Source organism: Schistocerca nitens, chromosome 1 (assembly GCF_023898315.1).
Source record: "Schistocerca nitens isolate TAMUIC-IGC-003100 chromosome 1, iqSchNite1.1, whole genome shotgun sequence".
NCBI classification, from domain to species: domain Eukaryota; kingdom Metazoa; phylum Arthropoda; class Insecta; order Orthoptera; family Acrididae; genus Schistocerca; species Schistocerca nitens.
This window is the reverse complement of record NC_064614.1, coordinates 929,780,894-929,800,830: the sequence shown is the minus strand read 5'-3', so window position 1 is coordinate 929,800,830 and position 19,937 is coordinate 929,780,894. Positions and strand designations below refer to the sequence as shown.

The 19,937-nt window shown below is 39.1% G+C and overlaps 1 protein-coding gene across 2 annotated transcripts in view; it reads right to left on the bottom strand.

The window, feature by feature from the left end:
• LOC126193340 (U3 small nucleolar RNA-associated protein 25 homolog) overlaps positions 1-19,937 on the bottom strand; it is a 111,944-nt gene that overhangs the window by 49,118 nt on the left and 42,889 nt on the right. For both annotated transcript variants that reach the window (XM_049932679.1, XM_049932678.1), the window contains exon 2: positions 9,605-10,371. In XM_049932679.1, the coding sequence (XP_049788636.1) occupies positions 9,605-10,371 (767 nt within the window). The remainder of the gene's footprint in view (positions 1-9,604; positions 10,372-19,937) is intronic.

The following is a 19,937-nucleotide window of genomic DNA, read 5'->3' as shown; positions in this document are numbered from 1 at the left end:
CAACTGAATCACTGCATGCATCTGAAAGAGGGGTGCAACATCATACTGATAAGTGGGCTCGTACTACCAAATCCTTTGTGAATTTGATTGGATATTGTAATGACTGAAATAACATCACATACCCTCTCAACCTGTGAAGTCCCATTTCATTTCCTCTTCCCAACCTAGGTGCTTCAATTTTTTTTATTATTTTTTTAGGTAGTGCATTTTTAAGTGTTGGAGCTGTGGTAAACGAAGGAACTCAATGAATGTGGAACTCAGATGATCAAATTTGTTTATTACACACATAATGCTTGTATGAAATTGAAGAATGTTTGTGTAATGCAGAGTTTACACTAGATATAAGAATTCAGTTTATAAAATGCTATGAGGTAGTTGATATTATTACATAGTATGGAAGATTGGACACTGAAAGTTTTGACCATGCGAAGATGAGCAGCATTTGAGACATGGATTTACTGGATACTCCTCAAAATCCCACACCCAGCATGAGAAAGAAAAGAAATTTTGCAACAATTAAACAATAATTGGCAGTTGTTACGATAGCATCTTTGGGATAGGAGCCAGAAGAGGATTTCACGGTTGCAGAATATAGGGAAATGAATGTGAGTGTGAACTGCCAAAAACCTTCTACACTACATAATGGACTGGGATGAGTAATGCGATCACAAACATGCAATAATGAATGATGCACACACAGAAATTACTTTTTGTTTTAATTGCTGTCTTTGAGAATTGAGTTTGACCTGCCTCATAGCTCTATGACACAAGTTGATAACATAATGGTGTGGTGTGCTGCACTGCAGTTCATTATCCTGGTTTGGTTAGCTGCAGAATTAACTCAGATATTTGGCTGGCAGAGGACTGGAGCTGCAGGCTATGAAAAACCATCGCCAACATGATAAATACAGTCAAAAGAAAAATAAAATGAGAGAAATGTGTGACTATTCATGCTTCACTCTAACCAAATTATATATTGTATCATTTTATGTTGAACAATTATTCTGAATAACTGCTTGCAATTATAAATGCAAAGCTTTTATAATTATTTGAAAAACTGTTTCTCATTTTCAGGAATGTGGGTGATCATGAGACTGACTATGCCATTATGAATATGCTTATTTACAGGGGAGAAATACTAACTCAATTAAAATGAATTTTTGGCCATGCCTTCTCAAAGTGTGAATCAATAGAGTAATTCTTCCAAAAATAATCAAATGACCACAATTCTGTGTTTGCGTACTCAAAACTATGTGTAAAAACCAGAAAGATGAGCTGCTGAGAAAGTAAAAAGAAGGTAGGTAAAGAATGAAAAACAGAATGGACATGAGGGATGGGTGATTTGCTGCTTGATTGGTTGGGTTGGGGGTGATTAAGCGACACAAGGTCATAAGCCCCTCATTTATGGAACATTCCATCTGGAGTTAGATGCATCATCCAGAAATTTGAATGAACTGTGATAATATGTAGGAGTGGTAAATATTGGGAAAAAAGCAATACTGATAACAATGAAAGAGAGGTAAAAGTATTTGGGTAAGTCCATATCCAGGGAAGAAATTCCTTCCACTTGGGTGGAGAGGAGATCTGTACTAGAAGAAGTAAAATGGCTTTAGATAGAATAAATATCAGTAGGACTGATAATAGTAAAATAAGCTAAGAGAAATAGTCAGGTCGATATGTGGGTGGCTGCAGTCGAGTGTCCCTCAGAATGCATGATCTGGCACGTGGTCTCTCTCCTACAACCATCCCATCCCCAATCTGTTAGTCTAAGTGTTAAAGATGGGAATAGAACCCACTCTCTCAGAGGATACATAAAAAGAGCACTATTAAAAAAATGAAGTAGTTTGCTGCAAATAATGGTTTAAACACATCAAAAGTATTAAAAACAGAGTAAAATGGGGATGACCAAGACAGCTGGCATAAGGTGCTGTGATATTTGTGGAGGTCTACAGAGATGGGAAGTACATTTACAAGCATCCTTAGGTACATATCAAACATGCAAATTTTGTCATGAAAATCAACACCTGCTGCTGCTGTTGTTGTGGTCTTCAGTCCTGAGACTGGTTTGATGCAGCTCTCCATGCTACTCTATCCTGTGCAAGCTTCTTCATCTCCCAGTACCTATTGCAACCGACATCCCTCTGAATCTGCTTAGTATATTCATCTCTCGGTCTCCCTCTACGATTTTTACCCTCCACACTGCCCTCCAACACTAAACTGGTGATCCCTTGATGCCTCAGAACATGTCCTACCAACCGATCCCTTCTTCTAGTCAAGTTGTGCCACAAACTCCTCTTCTCACCAATTCTATTCAATACATTAATGAAAAATATCAATTTTGTTCAATTATCACTAAGCTAAAATCAGACCAGGGGAAATATTTGCTGTGCCTCATATGAGGCTCTCGTACTGATGTGCACCCTTAGAAATTGCAGAAAGTATATTTCAAGTGTGGAATGGTTTTTCCTGTTTTCTTTCTTTTAATTTATGATCTCTGTATAAGTTGCATGTTGATTCTTGTTAGAGGCTTTTGCGTTAACAATTATGAGGTGAGACTATTATGAAGGCAGTTGTTATGCTACCACACATTAATCCACTGCTGCAGCTATTTTACAACTGTATCATCCACCTTCCACGAATTACGGAACCTGCTGAGGTAGGGTGGCTTGCATGTCTCAAAACACAGTCAGCCATATCGCAGATGCCACCACACTGGAGGGTATCTGTGGAGCAGCCAGGCAAACATGTGGTTCCTGAAGAGTAACAGCAATCTTTTCAGTAGCTGCAGGGGCAACAGTCAGAAAGACAGACTGAACTGGCCTTATAATATCAGTCAAATGACTCTGGTGTGCTGGTATTGCAGATAGCTTAAGTAAGGGGAAACTACAGCCATTATTTTTCCCAATAGCATTCAGCCCTATTGTATGGTTAAATGATGCCTGCATCAATTTGGGTAAAATATCGATCTCTGGACAAGGACTACATAGGTGAATGTCACCATTGGGAAAAACAAAACTAATATACAATGGGTTGGAACTTCATATCTCTTAATTAGGCAGGTAGATTAGAAAATTTAAAAAGGTAATGTAAAGGGGAAGTGAGATATAGTGGAAATTAGTGAAGTTTGGTGGCAGGAGGAAGAAAGCTTATGACTAATGAGTACACTGTTATAAACACAAAATCAAACAGTGCTAATGCAGGAGTAGGTATAAGAATGAACTTACACTACTATGAACAGCATAGTGAATGCATTATCATAGCCAAGATAGACACACAGCCAACACCCACCATGGTAGTATGAGGGACACTCAATAATTAAACAAAGGAACTGAAGTAGAAATGAAAGTTTGTAGCAGGAGCCCTTTCTTTTTCTTTCTTTATTTTTCATGATTTTAAGTTTCCATCATTGGGATTAGCTGAGAACAGCTGACAATAAAAATTATAAAGTAATCTACTCACCAAGTGGCGGCAGAACACACACATAAAAGGTTATAATTAGGCAAGCTTTCGGAGCCAGTGACTTCTTCTTCAGACAGAAGGGTGGAAGGGAAGGGAAGGGAAGGGAAGGGAAGGGAAGGGAAGGGAAGGGAAGGGAAGGGAAGGGGCTGGATAGGTCTAGGGAAAATCACTAAGAACCACGTGTCATGGGAAACTTACTGGATCGGATGAGAAGAAAAGCTTTCCTTCTCACCCCATCTGGTAAGTCTCCCCTGACCTGTGGTTCTGGATGACTTTTCTGAAATCTACCTCTTTCCTTAGTGCTCTACAGTCCTTTTCCTTCACCCCACTTCTTCCCCTTCAACCCTTCAGCCTGAAGAAGGAGTCACTGGCTCTGGAAGCTTGCCTAATTATAACCTTTTTTTTATTGGTGCATTTTACCGCTGCTTGGTGAGTTGATTTTTATATATCAAATTACATTACGTTGTCAAAAACTGAGTATTCTTCTTGACAATAAAAATAGTATTCTTCTTGACAATAAAAATAGTATTCTTCTTGACAATAAAAATAGGTTTGTTTTTAATGTCAATATTTTATTTAACGATGCTGTGTCTGCTTGAAGTTTACATATTAGTTGAACGAAGTTGAGTAATCCACTTTATGATTTCTGAAGGTGAAAAACCCTTTTCTCAAATGATTTTACAGTATGCTGAAAGTTTAATGAAGTGTGGAAATTTTTATAAGTGGGCACAAGGGTTCAGAAATGGTTGAACTTCACTGACTTGAGAGCAAAGTCCTGGTCGGCCAGTTGAGTGTAAATCCTTTGCGAGAAACCAGCACTAATGCCATTCAACGGATTGCAGTTAAATATATAACAATAAAAGTTGTGGTAATGTTGTAATAGTTCATAATGTTATCAGTAATAGATTCAAGTATAGCTAAACAAGTGAAAGGTGGGTCTCAAAAGAGTTATTCAAACAATGCAATGAAACAAGATTTAAATTGTGCAGAGACTTGAAAGAATGATATGAAATGGTACATCCCTTTTTAAACAAGATTTTAATTTGCAATAAAACTTGGGCTTACCATTTTGAACCAGAGTCAACAAGACAAAAGCATCGAATGGAAGCACTAAGCTCATCTGTCTGAAAGAAATTCTGAGTACAAGCACCATAAGAGAAAAGTGTTGTCCATCTTTTGGGACGTGCAAAGTATCATCGTTTTTGATTATTTGGAAGATCAGCAACAATAAACAATGCCTTATACTCAGACAAGCTGATGAAAAACGTAAAGCCAGCAATGGAATACAAACTTCATGGGCCTCAAAGAAAAGGTGTGATATTGTTACACAACAATGCTTGCCCTCACACCACCCAGCTGATGGCAGAAACCATTGAAAAAATGGGTTTGGAAATATTACCTCATCCTCACTATAGTATAGATTTGGCTCCCTCAGATTTTCATTTGTTTGGTCCCCTCAAGGAGGTTCATGAGGGAAAAAAGTTCAGGAACAATGAGGCAGTCAAGGAATCTGTGGGAAAGTGACTCAAACAACACGACAAAACCTTCTCTGCTTCAGGTATAAAAAAACTTACACATTGTGGGGACAAGTTCATTAATATTTTGTAGGAATTATGTTGAGAAGTAGTAAAAGTCTCATTAAAAAGTTTGTGTGTGGTTTCAGCTGTCTGAGACTGCAGCCATGTGTGCAAGTTGCCTTTGCGTGTTTGCTGACAAAGCCCTTAATGGCCAAAAGCTATAATTGTGTGAATCTTTTTGTTATGCCCATCATGACTCAGCATCTCTGCTGTATGGTGAGTAGCAACTTTACTTCTCTAATATTGTCAGATTCCATCATGGATTTTCCATTGTTTCATTAAAAAGTTTTTTTTCTTCATTAATTTGTTACTTTAATTATTGAATATCCTGGTATAAGGTCATATGCCAATTAAAAGCACAAATGATCAACAGATTGAAAGAATATATGTGAAATAAAAAAATATTCACATATTTAAAGGAGAGGAAAATTTAGCTGTGATAGGGGACTAGAATTCAATAATAGGAAAAGAACACAATAACAGACTGACGTGATGATATGTACAGTCACTGAAATGTTAAATGCCTTTATGATGTTTGAAGTGCCTAGCTGTATTTGTTTGTCTGTGTGAAGCTGAACCAGTAATATTAATATTTTTTGTATATATATACAGACTTCGAACGTGGTCAGGTGATTGGGTGTCACTTGTGTCATACGTCCGTATGCAAGATTTACACACCCCTAAATATCCCTAGGTCCACTGTTCCCAATGTGATAGTGAAGTGGAAACATGAAGGGACACGTACAGCACAAAAGTGTACAGGCCGGCCTCATCTGTTGACTGACAGAGACTGCCGATAGTTGAAGAGGGTCATAATGTACAACAGGCAGATCATCTATGCAGACAATCACACAGGAATTCCTAACTGCATCATGATCGACTGCAACTACTATGACAGTTAGGCGGGAGGTGAGAAAACTTTGATTTCATGGTCCAGTGTCTGCTCATAAGCCACATAACACGCCAGTAAATGACAAACGACACCTCACTTGGTGTAAGCAGTGTAAACAATGGACAATTGAACAATGGAAAAACATTGTGTGGAGTGACGAATCACAGTACACAATGTGGCGATCTGATGGCAGGGTGCGGGTATGGAGAACGCCCGGTGAACGTCATCTGCCAGCGTGTGTAGTGTCAACAGTAAAATTAGGAGGTGGTGGTGTTATAGTGTGGTCGTGTTTTTCATGGAGGGAACTTGCACCCCTTGTTTTTTTGTGTGGCACTATCACAGCACAGGCCTACCTTGACGTTTTAAGCACCTTCTTGCTTCCCACTGTTGAAGAGGGATGGTTGCATCTTTCAAAGCGATCTAGTACCTGTTCATAATGCATGGCCTGTGGCAGAGTGGTTACATGAAATAACATCCCGGTAATGGACTGGCCTGCACAGAATCCTACAGAACAGCTTTGGGATGTTTGGAATGCTGAATTTATGCTGGGCCTCAATGACCGTTATCGATACCTCCCATCAGTGCAGCACTCCATCAAGAATGGGCTGCCATTCCCCAAGAAACCTTCCAGCACCTGATTGAACTTATGCCTGCAAGAGTGGAAGCTGTCATTAAGGCTAAGGGTGGGCCAACACCCTACTGAATCCCAGCATTACTGATGGAGGGTGCCACAAACTTGTAAGTCAGTTTCAGCCAGGTGTCCGGATACTTTTGATCACATAGTGTATATGTCATTGACATTACAAAATGTTATGTTGTTTTTGTTGTGGTCTTCAGCCCGAACACTGGTTTGATGCAACTCTCCATGCTACACTATCCTGTGCAAGCCTCTTCATCTCCGAGTAACTACTGGAATCTATAGCCTTATGATTCTGCTTGCTGTATTCATCTCTTGGTCTCCCTTACAATTTTTACTCTTCATGCCTCTCTCCAGTACCAAACTGGTGATCCCTTGATGCTTCAGAATGTGTTCTGTCAACTGATACCTTCTTTTGGTCAAGTTGTCCGACAAATTCCTTGTCTCCCTAACTCTATTCAGTACCTCCTCATTAGTTACATGATTTATCCATCTAATCTTCAGCATTCTTCTGCAGCGTCACATTTTGAAAGCTTTTATTCTCTTCTTGTCTACGCTGTTTATCGTCCATGTTTCACTTCCATACATGACTACGCTCCATACCATTACTTTCAGACGCTGCAGAAAAGACTTCCTGACACTTAAATCTATCCTCGATGTTAACAAATTTCTCTTCCTCAGAAATGCTTTCCTTGCCATAGGCAGTCTACATTTTATATCCTCTCTACTTCGACTCTCATCAGTAATTTTGGTTCCCATATAGCAAAACTCATTTACTACTTTAACTGTCTCATTTCCTAATCTAATTCCCCCAGCAACACCTGATTTAATCTGACTACATCCCATTATCATTGTTTTGCTTTTGTTGATGTTCATCTTATTTCCTCCTTTCAATACACTGTCTGTTGCATTCAGCTGCTCTTCCAAGTCATTTGCTGTCTCTTGATAGAATTACAATGTCATCAGCAAACCTCAAAGCTTTTATTTCTTCCTCCTAGACTCTAATTCCCACTCTAAAGTTGCCCCCCCCCCCCCCTTTATTGCTTGCTCAATATACAGATTGAACAACATTGAGGATAGACTACAGCCCTGTTTCACTCCCTTCTCAACCACTGCTTCCCTTTCATGCCCCTCTAGTCTTATAACTGCCTTCTGGTTTCTGCACAAATTGTAAATAGGCTTTTGCTACTGTATTTTATCCCTACCATCTTAAGAATTTGAAAGAGTGTATTCCAGTCAACATTGTCAAAAGTTTTCTCTAAGTCTACAAAAAACTATAAACATCTGTTTGCCTTTCCTTAACCTACCTTCTACAAGAAGTTGTAGAGTTAGTATTACCTTGCGTGTTCATACAGTTCTTCAGAATCCAAAGTGATCATCCCTGAGGTTGGATTCTACCATTTTTCCACTCGTGTGTAAAGAATTCATGTTGGTATTTTGCAACCATGACTTATTAAACTGATAGTTAGGTAATTTCCATACCTGTCAGAACCTGCTTTCTCTGGAATTGTTATTATTATATTCTTCTTGAAGTCTGTGGGTACTTCACCTGTCTCATACATCTGCCACATGGTAGAGTTTTGCCATGACTAGATCTCCCAAGGCTATCAGTAGTTTTAACGGAAAGTTCTCTATTCCTGGAGCCTTGTTTTGACTTTGGCCTTTCAATGCTCTGTCAAATGCTTCATGCAGTATTACATCTCCCATCTCATCTTCATCTATGCCCTCTTCTATTTCCATAATTTTGTCCTCAAGCACATTTCCCTTGTATAGACCCTCTATATACTCCTTCCACCTTTCTACTTTCCCTTCTTTGCTTAGGACTGGTTTTCCATATGAGCTCTTGATATTCATACAGGTGGTTCTCTTTTCTCCAAAGGTCTCTAATTTTCCTGTGGGTGGCACCTATCTTACCCCTAGTGATATATGCTTCTACATCCTTACATTTGTCCTCTAGCCATTCCTGCTTAGCCATTTTGCACTTCCTGTCAATCTCGTTTTTGAGATGTTTGTATTCCCTTTTGCCTACTTCATTTACTGCATTTTTATATTGTCTCCTTTCATCAATTAAACTGAATTTCCCTTGTGTTACCCAAGGATTTCTACTAGCCCTCATCTCTTTACCTACTTGATCCTCTGCTGCCTTCAGTATTTCATCTCTCAAAGCTACCAATTTTTCTTCTACTATGTTCGTTTCCCCCCTAGTTATACAAACATTAAAAGGTCACGTACTTTCAGTAGGCAATATGTCAATTTCCTAAAAACCTATGAAGAGGTATCACCAAATTGTAACCAAGAACAATGTTAACCACTAGATGGTAGAGCATGTTGTTAAGTATAAGTTTGGTTTCAATGTCCAACAGTGCATGTCATCTGCATCTAACCCCCAACAATAGTTTCTCTGATTGGACAGGAGGGATCTCTCCTTCCAATACACCCTTTGGTACTGCAATTCTTATGCCCAAGTCTCTGATATTCCCTGTCCTTCAATTAACTCCAACTGTGCTTCTGCCCCACAGCCAGTCAACTTTCTCACTCTTTGCTACATTACTCTTTCCCTCTGACTTAAGTTAATTCATAAATAATCAAGTCTATACATCAAAGTATCTTTCTCCACATTGCACTCTCAGTGTTTAATACTGAACATTATCCTGTACCCAACACCCTTTTCAGTGCCCACGACATGCTACTACCTACCTGCTCTCTTTGATGACTTAGCTTGTCCCTTCCTTTGCTCTCCCCCCTTCCTTTCTTGCAATCCTTCATCTACTTGCTCATCACATCTTTTGCAGCCCAACTAACCTAATAAAAGACATTATTAGGAAAGACTATCCTGAGAAAAAATCACACACACACACACACACACACACACACACACACACACACATACAATGTGAATATGGTCTACAGGTTTATAGGCAATGAGTCTATTCAAAGAAGAATGCAAGTAATGAAGCACAAGATGTCATTTTACACAGAGTTACTAAAATGGTACCAAACAAATATTATCAAAGAATTGAATAAATGGCCAAAAGTTACCTGTATGCTGAATGTCTAAAGGGGACAATTATTAAAACTTTTGGCCTTACTAAGCCTTGATCCCTGAACTCATCAGGTACTTCTTGTTTCTTTAAAAGTTTTGCATTGTGATGCACAATTTTTAGTCGTGTTTTCAAGATGTGATTAATGGCATGTAGACAATATAAAAATTTAATCTGTTCACAGTTATTAAATGTTCTTTCTGGAAAATATAGATCTTGATACTTGAAAATTACTGAGAACAATTCACATTGCAATGGAGTGAGGGAAATGATTTCTTTAGTTTCATCTGTCTTCAAATTACAGTAATTGGCTTTTGTCAGGTTGTTCTGAATTTGAGACTTCACATAAAATTTCAGCCAGCCTGGACCTTCGACAATTTTAGGGACTGTTCCTTGTTTAGCAAAGGTTTTCTGTTCACTAATAGATATTTTGCCTTCCCCAAATTTATCACTGGTGCTTGTTTCAATAGAACATGGTAGGGTAACTGTTAAATTTCCAAGAACTGGCCATTTTACATGTGATCTTATTACATGTGGTGGCTCTTCTGTAACTGCCCCAAGTAATGAAGAATCAAGTTCAAAATTAAAATGGGTGATGAAAGGGTCCAACAAATTATCTTCTTCAGCTTCTTCTTCATCTTCTTCTTCTTCTTCCTCCTCTTCAATGTATTTGCGATCACTTCTGTCTTCAATCCCTGAATTTCCTTTGCCATCAACTTCACACTCATTGTTGTAGTAATCCTTTTCTTCGTCGGTAGATGCAACCTGCAGAATAAATATTATAATACATTTCATCAGTATAACTGTTAATGTCATTCACATTTAAACTATAAAGACTGGCTTTGCTTGTTCAAACACACGGACATAAACTCAAAATTCCATAAACACAAAATTCCACCTTTTGAGAACAGTAGCTTGCCTAATTTAAAATTCCAGGTAAAAAAAGGAACACAGCATGCAGTAGAGTGAAAGAAGTGTCCAAGTCATACAGCATCCCGTCTTAAGAGAAAACCATGTAGGCCTATGTGAAGAGAGAATACGTCATCAGTAATATGTATCTAAAAATAGCATAATGTTAAATAATATAAATAGTAATATGATAACAAATGCAGAATAAGGATGAAATCTGAATTACTTCCCTGCTTTCTAACCTTCTCTAATCGATCCCTCTTTTCCTCCCTGTGGAAGAAACTAAAAGTTCCAAAAGTTAGGATGTTAGTTTATGTGTATCTATTGACTACTTAGAAGTTAAGTACTTGCAAAATCATTCTGTCTCTGTGTAATTTTATAGTATTCTCAAGAGCATTTTCCCTTTGACACACATGTTTAATATACGTGTTTGTCACTTTACAATGCACAGTTCAGCAAGTTGCATGACACAGTTGCATATGTAGTTTAGAAACCATTACCAAAAATAGAGGAGCTCATTACTAGCAAAAAATTGGGACAATCCAGAAAACTTTTGTTAAAATCTAAATGAGCCAGGAAAATGATTAAAAAAAGCATAATCACAGCAATCTTCAAAGAACATAGACAGTCATAGCCTGTAATGGTATCATAAATTCAGGAAGACCGGGGGAGGGGGACAGGGATATTTCATATCAAAAGTCAGAGCTCAGACACAGACAGTAAAGAGAGAGAGAGTGGCCAGTTGATGTGTTAACGATCAAAAATGATTTCTGAGTGTGTCGATGATGGAAACATCTGCAAATAAGTACAGCTAGGATATTTTAAAACAAAACTGTTGCACTGAATGACATTCAGGGGAAGTCTTATATTGAGACAAAAACTACAAAGGCAACTTGATAATTCTTGTAAATTTCTAGGAAATAGTAGGATGTTTTACTTAGTACTACAATTATTGATAAATATGATTCTTAAACAAAACGTACATTGGACTGAAATTATAGATTCACTCTTAGCAAACTGCGGCATACAAAACACTTTACACTCAAGAGTTGCCATTTCCTGGATGTGGCACATTTGGCGCTGCAAGCGGGAAAACAATGAAGCAGTACTCACACATGCACTTAACTAAAACTGTTTGAGTTACTCTTTAATTGTGATCTTGAACCAACACACTATATCACTTACAATTGATACTGTTAAAATTTATGGGACATTCTTTTATGGACACTCTACAGAATGGCAGATGGTGCAAGCAGCTGATGAAGATGGCAAGTCATCTGTTGCACAACCACAACTCATTGCACACAACGGAGTGTTATGTAAGCAAATGAAACTTGGACCTCACATCTTGATACTAGCTACTTTGCAAAACGAATTATTAAAGTAGGCACATGACAATATGTTAGCAAGACATGGAGAGTGTATAACAACACGAATAACATGTCAAACAATATTTGTGGCATAGAGTAGCATGTAAAGAACTATGTACCATGCACATAACAAACCAAATGAAGTCGTCAGCATGTTCTACGGCAGAAATCACCAAAGACTGGTAAATCATTTGAGATGATCAGTATGGACACCCTGGGGCTATTTGAGCAGACACCAGAAAGGAATCATTATGTGCTAATGATAACTGACCACTTTTCACAATGCATAGAAACGATAGCTAATCCAAATCAACAAGCCAACACAGAGGCATATGCCACGGTTAATAATTGCTTGTTAAAGTTTGGTACTCCAGAGATTATGGATGAAGGTACTAACTTCATGGCCAGCCAGTGTGGCCGAGCGGTTCTAGGCACTTCAGTCTGGAACCGCGTTACCGCTACGGTCGCAGGTTCGAATCCTGCCTCGGGCATGGATGTGTGTGATGTCCTTAGGTTAGTTAGGTTTAAGTAGTTCTAAGTTCTAGGGGACTGATGACCTCAGATGTTAAGTCCCACAGTGCTCTGAGCCATTTTGAACTAACTTAATGTCGCAGGTAATTAAGCAACTTAGGCATTTGTTACAAATTTATAAATTAAGAATGAGCACACTGGACCCACAAGCAAATGGCAAACAGAATAGGCTCACAGAGCAACAGGAAAGATGCTAAGGCATTATGTCAACAGTCATCATAATTACTGGGGTATGTTCTTACCTGGTGTTGCAGCTTAGAATTCAAAAATTTATAAGTGTACAAGCTGTACCACAGCATGGTGGATTCTTCCTGTCTGTTATGTTTTCACGCTCCCACAAATAAACATTATTATTATTATTATTATTATTATTATTATTTTGCCAATTTTGACTTATTTTCAATATATTTATCTAATGGCTCTGAGCACTATGGGACTCAACATCTTAGGTCATAAGTCCCCTAGAACTTGTTGTTGTTGTTGTGGTCTTCAGTCCTGAGACTGGTTTGATGCAGCTCTCCATGCTACTCTATCCTGTGCAATCTTCTTCATCTCCCAGTACCTACTGCAGCCTACATCCTTCTGAATCTGCTTAGTGTATTGATCTCTTGGTCTCCCTCTACGATTTTTACCCTCCACACTGCCCTCCAATGCTAAATTTGTGATCCCTTGATGCCTCAAAACATGTCCCACCAACTGATCCCTTCTTCTAGTCAAGTTGTGCCACAAACTTCTCTTCTCCCCAATCCTATTCAATACCTCCTCATTAGTTATGTGATCTACCCACCTTATCTTCAGCATTCTTCTGTAGCACCACATTTCGAAAGCTTCTATTCTCTTCTTGTCCAAACTGGTTATCGTCCATGTTTCACTTCCATGCATGGCTACACTCCATACAAATACTTTCAGAAACGACTTCCTGACACTTAAATCTATACCCGATGTTAACAAATTTCTCTTCTTCTGAAACGATTTCCTTGCCATTGCCAGTCTACATTTTATATCCTCTCTACTTCGACCATCATCAGTTATTTTACTCCCTAAATAGCAAAACTCCTTTACTACTTTAAGTGTCTCATTTCCTAATCTAATCCCCTCAGCATCACCCGATTTAATTTGACTACATTCCATTAACCTCGTTTTGCTTTTGTTGATGTTCATCTTATATCCTCCTTTCAAGACACTGTCCATTCCGTTCAACTGCTCTTCCAAGTCCTTTGCTGTCTCTGACAGAATTACAATGTCATCGGCGAACCTCAAAGTTTTTACTTCTTCTCCATGAATTTTAATACCTACTCCGAATTTTTCTTTTGTTTCCTTTACTGCTTGCTCAATATACAGATTGAATAACATCGGGGACAGGCTACAACCCTGTCTCACTCCTTTCCCAACCACTGCTTCCCTTTCATGTCCCTCGACTCTTATAACTGCCATCTGCTTTCTGTACAAATTGTAAATAGCCTTTCGCTCCTTGTATTTTACCCCTGCCACCTTCAGAATTTGAAAGAGAGTATTCCAGTTAACATTGTCAAAAGCTTTCTCTAAGTCTACAAATGCTAGAAACGTAGGTTTGCCTTTTCTTAATCTTTCTTCGAAGATAAGTCGTAAGGTTAGTATTGCCTCACGTGTTCCAACATTTCTACGGAATCCAAACTGATCTTCCCCGAGGTCCGCTTCTACCAGTTTTTCCATTCGTCTATAAAGAATTCGCGTTAGTATTTTGCAGCTGTGACTTATTAAACTGATAGTTCGGTAATTTTCACATCTGTCAACACCTGCTTTCTTTGGGATTGGAATTATTATATTCTTCTTGAAGTCTGTGGGTATTTCGCCTGTCTCATACATCTTGCTCACCAGATAGTAGAGTATTGTCAGGACTGGCTTTCCCAAGGCCGTCAGTAGTTCTAATGGAATGTTGTCTACTCCCGGGGCCTTGTTTCGACTCAGGTCTTTCAGTGCTCTGTCAAACTCTTCACGCAGTATCCTATCTCCCATTTCGTCTTCGTCTACATCCTCTTCCATTTCCATAATATTGTCCTCAAGTACATCGCCCTTGTATAAACCTTCTATATACTCCTTCCACCTTTCTGCCTTCCCTTCCTTGCTTAGAACTGGGTTGCCATCTGAGCTCTTGATATTCATACAAGTGGTTCTCTTCTCTCCAAAGGTCTCATTAATTTTCCTGTAGGCAGTATCTATCTTACCACTGGTGAGACAAGCCGCTATATCCTTACATTTGCCCTCTAGCCATCCCTGCTTAGCCATTTTGCACTTGCTGTCGATCTCATTTTTGAGACGTTTGTATTCCTTTTTGCCTGCTTCATTCACTGCATTTTTATATTTTCTCCTTTCATCAATTAAATTCAATATTTCTTCTGTTACCCAAGGATTTCTAGTAGCCCACATCTTTTTACCTACTTGATCCTCTGCTGCCTTCACTACTTCATCCCTCGGAGCTACCCATTCTTCTTCTACTTTATTTCTTTCCCCCATTTCTGTCAATTGTTCCCTTATGCTCTCCCTGAAACTCTCTACAACCTCTGGTTCTTTCAGTTTATCCAGGTCCCATCTCCTTAAATTCCCACCTTTTTGCAGTTTCTTCAGTTTCAATCTGCAGTTCATAACCAATAGATTGTGGTCAGAATCCACATCTGCCCCTGGAGATGTCTTACAATTTAAAACCTGGTTCCTAAATCTCTGTCTTACCATTATATAATCTATCTGATACCTTTTAGTATCTCCAGGATTCTTCCAGGTATACAACCTTCTTTTATGATTCTTGAACCAAGTGTTAGCTATGATTAAGTTATGCTCTGTGCAAAATTCTACAAGGTGGCTTCATCTTTCATTTCTTCCCCCCCCCCCATCCATATTCACCTACTATGTTTCCTTCTCTCCCTTTTCCTACTGACGAATTCCAGTCACCCATGACTATTAAATTTTCGTCTCCCTTCACTACCTGAATAATTTCTTTTATCTCGTCATACATTTCTTCAATTTCTTCATCATCTGCAGAGCTAGTTGGCATATAAACTTGTACTACTGTAGTAGGCATGGGCTTCGTGTCTATCTTGGTCTCAATAACGCGTTCACGATGCTGTTGGTAGTAGCTTACTCGCACTGCTATTTTTTTATTCATTATTAAACCTACTCCTGCGTTACCCCTATTTGATTTTGTATTTATAACCCTGTATTCACCTGACCAAGAGTCTTGTTCCTCCTGCCACCGAACTTCACTAATTCCCACTATATCTAACTTTAACCTATCCATTTCCCTTTTTAAATTTTCTAACCAACCTGCCCGATTAAGGAATCTGACATTCCACGCTCCGATCTGTAGAACGCCAGTTTTCTTTCTCCTGATAACGACATCCTCTTGAGTAGTCCCCGCCCGGAGATCCGAATGGGGGACTATTTTACCTCCGGAATATTTTACCCAAGAGGACATCATCATCATTTAATCATACAGTAAAGCTGCATGTCCTCGGGAAAAATTACGGCTGTAGTTTCCCCTTGCTTTCAGCCGTTCGCAGTACCAGCACAGCAAGGCTGTTTTGGTTAATGTTACAAGGCCACATCAGTGAATCATCCAGACTGTTGCCCTTGCAACTACTGAAAAGGCTGCTGCCCCTCTTCAGGAACCACATGTTTGTCTGGCCTGTCAACAGATACCCCTCCGTTGTGGTTGCACCTACGGTACGGCCATCTGTATCGCTGAGGCACACAAGCCTCCCCACCGACGGCAAGGTCCATGGTTCATGAACTTAGAACTACTTAAACCTAACTAACCTAAGGACATCACACACACCCATGCCCGAGGCAGGATTCGAACCTGCGACCGTAGCAGTCCCGCGGTTCCGGACTGCAGCGCCAGAACCGCTAGACCACCGCGGCCGGCAATATATTTATCTGTCAGCATGTGAACGCCTACACGAAAATCTCATGTTCTTATTTAGGTTTAATTTCACTTAAGATAATTAAAGATAACTATAGTATAATCTGTGTAAAATATTGTGAGATAATCTTCATGATTCCATTTAATCACACACACCAACAAAAAACTAAACATTCCAACTTTCATGTAACTGTCTTTAAATTATTAGAAACTAATTAACTGAAGAGATAATTAGCACACAAGTTCATCGGCAGTGATAATTAGCATACAAATTCAGCAACCCCATTTTTTATCACAGGCTTCATCATAACCACTGTTAAATTTCTAATTTTGTCTATCTACTTTTGATACATTAACTTTCCTGTACTTTCTACTAAATTTCTGATCAGCAACATTTTATATAAGCAGAAATCACATTAGTTGTTGTTGTTCATCCAAAACAGTGAAACCCAGCCTAACCAATTTTCAAAACAAAATGTAATTTACATATAACAGTTTGTTCCTACACCTGCCTGTAAGTAGTCGGACGTCACTGAAAATGGGCAGTTCACAGTTTCACAGCCCAGAAGTAAGATCATGTAAGCACTCTTTGTGTTGGTTCATGCTACAGTCATGCACTCTAATGTTTTGACGACTTAAAGTGTGAGTGTGGCTCTGGGTTATACTGATTTATTTCCCCACACCACATTCCACTTCTTTACGAGATGATTTACTTAGGGTTTGAAGCCACTCTTCTTTACTGGATAGCCAGCTGCTGGAAATTCTCTTGACTTCTTCTCCGTCGAATAACACTAGGTACAGGAACTTTCAAGCTTCTTTCTACTGGTGAAATAAGTAGCCATACAAACTTTATATTTCGTCAATCAACGATGTATTTGACTTTCAAGCACAATAAAAATTCTCACTTTCAACATAATATGTAACTTCAGCAAGTCTCTAATACAGTTGTATGTTAGAAACAAATTGATTTACAGTCGAAAGAAAGTTTGCTTCAACGCCATGACTTTCAGAAAAGGAGATTGAAAAAAGTCTTGCCTCTAACAAGGCGGAGTCAAGAGTCTCTATGAGTACTTTTTCAACCTTTCTTGTTTCACATAACAATAGTCAGAGACACAATAAGCACAAAGCTGCATATGGATTCCATGGTTCTTCCATACACACTCACTAACACGTTTATGGATTGTCCAACAGGCACTTGTCGGTGCCGTTCCACCACCACACAACTGATTTTAAACCTGCACACACAAACATGTGACACGCAGTAGGTAGGATTTTACCACCCCACACTCGTATCTAGAATATCATGTATTTGAAACGGTAGAAGGCTGAGTGGTTCTAGAATTTGGACAGATATTCTCAAATCACTACAGCACATGCTTTTTGCGAAAATATGTGCCCTGAAATCAGTGAAACTGAAGAACTTTAACATTTAATGATTTTCAAATTACTAAAATACTTTAAATTAAGAAACATTTCAACTGAACTGTGTTGTGATTATGTATCGACACTGTGGCATGTTACTGCCACTGAAACTAGCGAGTGTTCAGCTTGGTGATGCTCAGTATGGACGGAATTAAATGGATGCCAATGTATAATGCACATGTGCAAATTATTATGTTTTCATGTAAATATGAACTGAGGGGTTCTTTTTTTCATCACCCTTAACACAACAATTAATTTTGCCCCTTTAATTGTAGGTGCTGATGTTTTCAGTGGTCTTATAAATTTTCATAGTTGGTAAACTAATTGCCCTTACTAATACTCAAACTGAAGAATAAGTAAGTGTGTGTTGATGTATTCTGAATGGTGGTGCCATGTAAATTTTGAGCATACACCACCCCACATTCATTTAGACTTTCAGATTTGCAATGTTCAAGAATGGTGCTACTGAGGAACAAACTACAAGAGATTAAACTATATTAGAATCAGATCAATGGCACTACAGAGACTATCGCATTCAAAGTAGTATACGGATGGAAGATAATGAAACCTGGGGTGGGGAAAAATGTTACAGCAGTGCGAAATTTTGCAAAGATGTTATGGATGGTGTTGCAATAAGTGCAAAAAGCATATACAAAAGCACAAGAATGGGACAACAGAATGCTAAGTTGCCTGCATACCAATCAGGGCAATAGGTGATGGTTACAAACCGTAGAGAGAAAGAAAAATTATTCTCATTCTCAAGGTCTGTACTATTTTGTTGAGATAACCATGGTCATATTTGACACTTTCATGGTGTGTCAGAGGCTGTACCGCCACTGCTGGCATCAGTCCCATAAAGGGAGGAGGGGGTAAGTAAGGAAAAGTAGCACAGCCAAGTGTGCAACCTACTCCTACATGGTTCGTGTGTATCTTAGCATACACGTTAAGACCAATAGTTCAGATGACACAGGAAAGCTAGGAGAGTTATTGGACTGGCAAGCACTAACAGCTGATAAGAATGCTATACAATAGCTCCATATTCAATAAAATGGGGACATCAGGGAAATCTGTGCTTATCTGAACAAAGGAGATTCTGCTAATTACACAGGATAAGAAGAGACACACACTGATGACAGTGGAAGAGTTGTGTTGGTGGCAGAGGAAGTAAGTTATGGTATGCCCCTCCAGGATGGCCCAAACTGCCACAGAGACATGAAAAATTGATGTCCATGGGGCATCCTTACAACCCATCCATACTTTCAGAAAATAAGGCCTAACTGGCTGTACTCAGTGTAAGATTCAATCATAGCTATCGCCACCTGCTAAAAGTAAGGCTGCTCAAGGGGAACAGAAGGATTGTAACTAAAGTACAATGAGATAATGCTAAATAGCACTCAAAGTAATACTGAAGGACCAACTTTAAGGCTTCCAGTGACAATAACAAGGACTACAGTTCTGAATCTGACTTATCCTCTGCTGCATCTACCCGACAGTCCTTTTGAAACAGTACCAGTGAAGAACCTACCTGAATAATACCCTCGATTCCACTACAGTTAGTTCCCTCCACAAGCCATTCACAGAACAGAATGGGTGCATTAAGGCAGAAATTTTGTTCCAACATATTCAGCAATATTACAGCAGATACCAGCACCGGGATTCAGTAATGGGACTTTCGTCCTCCGGACTCTCTAAATCTCGTTTGTCACTTATGTGGCCTATGTCCATCATCGAAGAGAGCCATCCACCTGCCCAAACTCCCAGTCCATTACATACCAAACCAATGGATCAACCATAAGGTTGGATAAAAGTGACAGGATACTGTGAGTTTAGCAGTTGCCTTACACCATGTTGTAAGAAAACTTACATCACAGGAACAACGAAGCTGTTTGGCTGTTAATGTGCTACTTTTATGAACTTCTATGGAAAGCAGTTTAAGGATGGCGAAACCACGAGTAAGCAACAAGATGTTGGACATCCACGCTTCATCTTAGAATGAGGAGGCTGGAGGCTTGCCAGCTCTGTAAATCTATGTCAACATCTACAAATATACTCTGTAAGCCACGTTCCAGTGCATGGCAGAGCGTGCCTTGTGCCCCTACTATTCATTCCCTTTCCTGTTCCACTCACAAATGGAGCAAGGGAAAAACGACTGTTGATAAGCATCCACATGAGCCCAGATTTCTCTTACCTTGTCCTCATGTGAG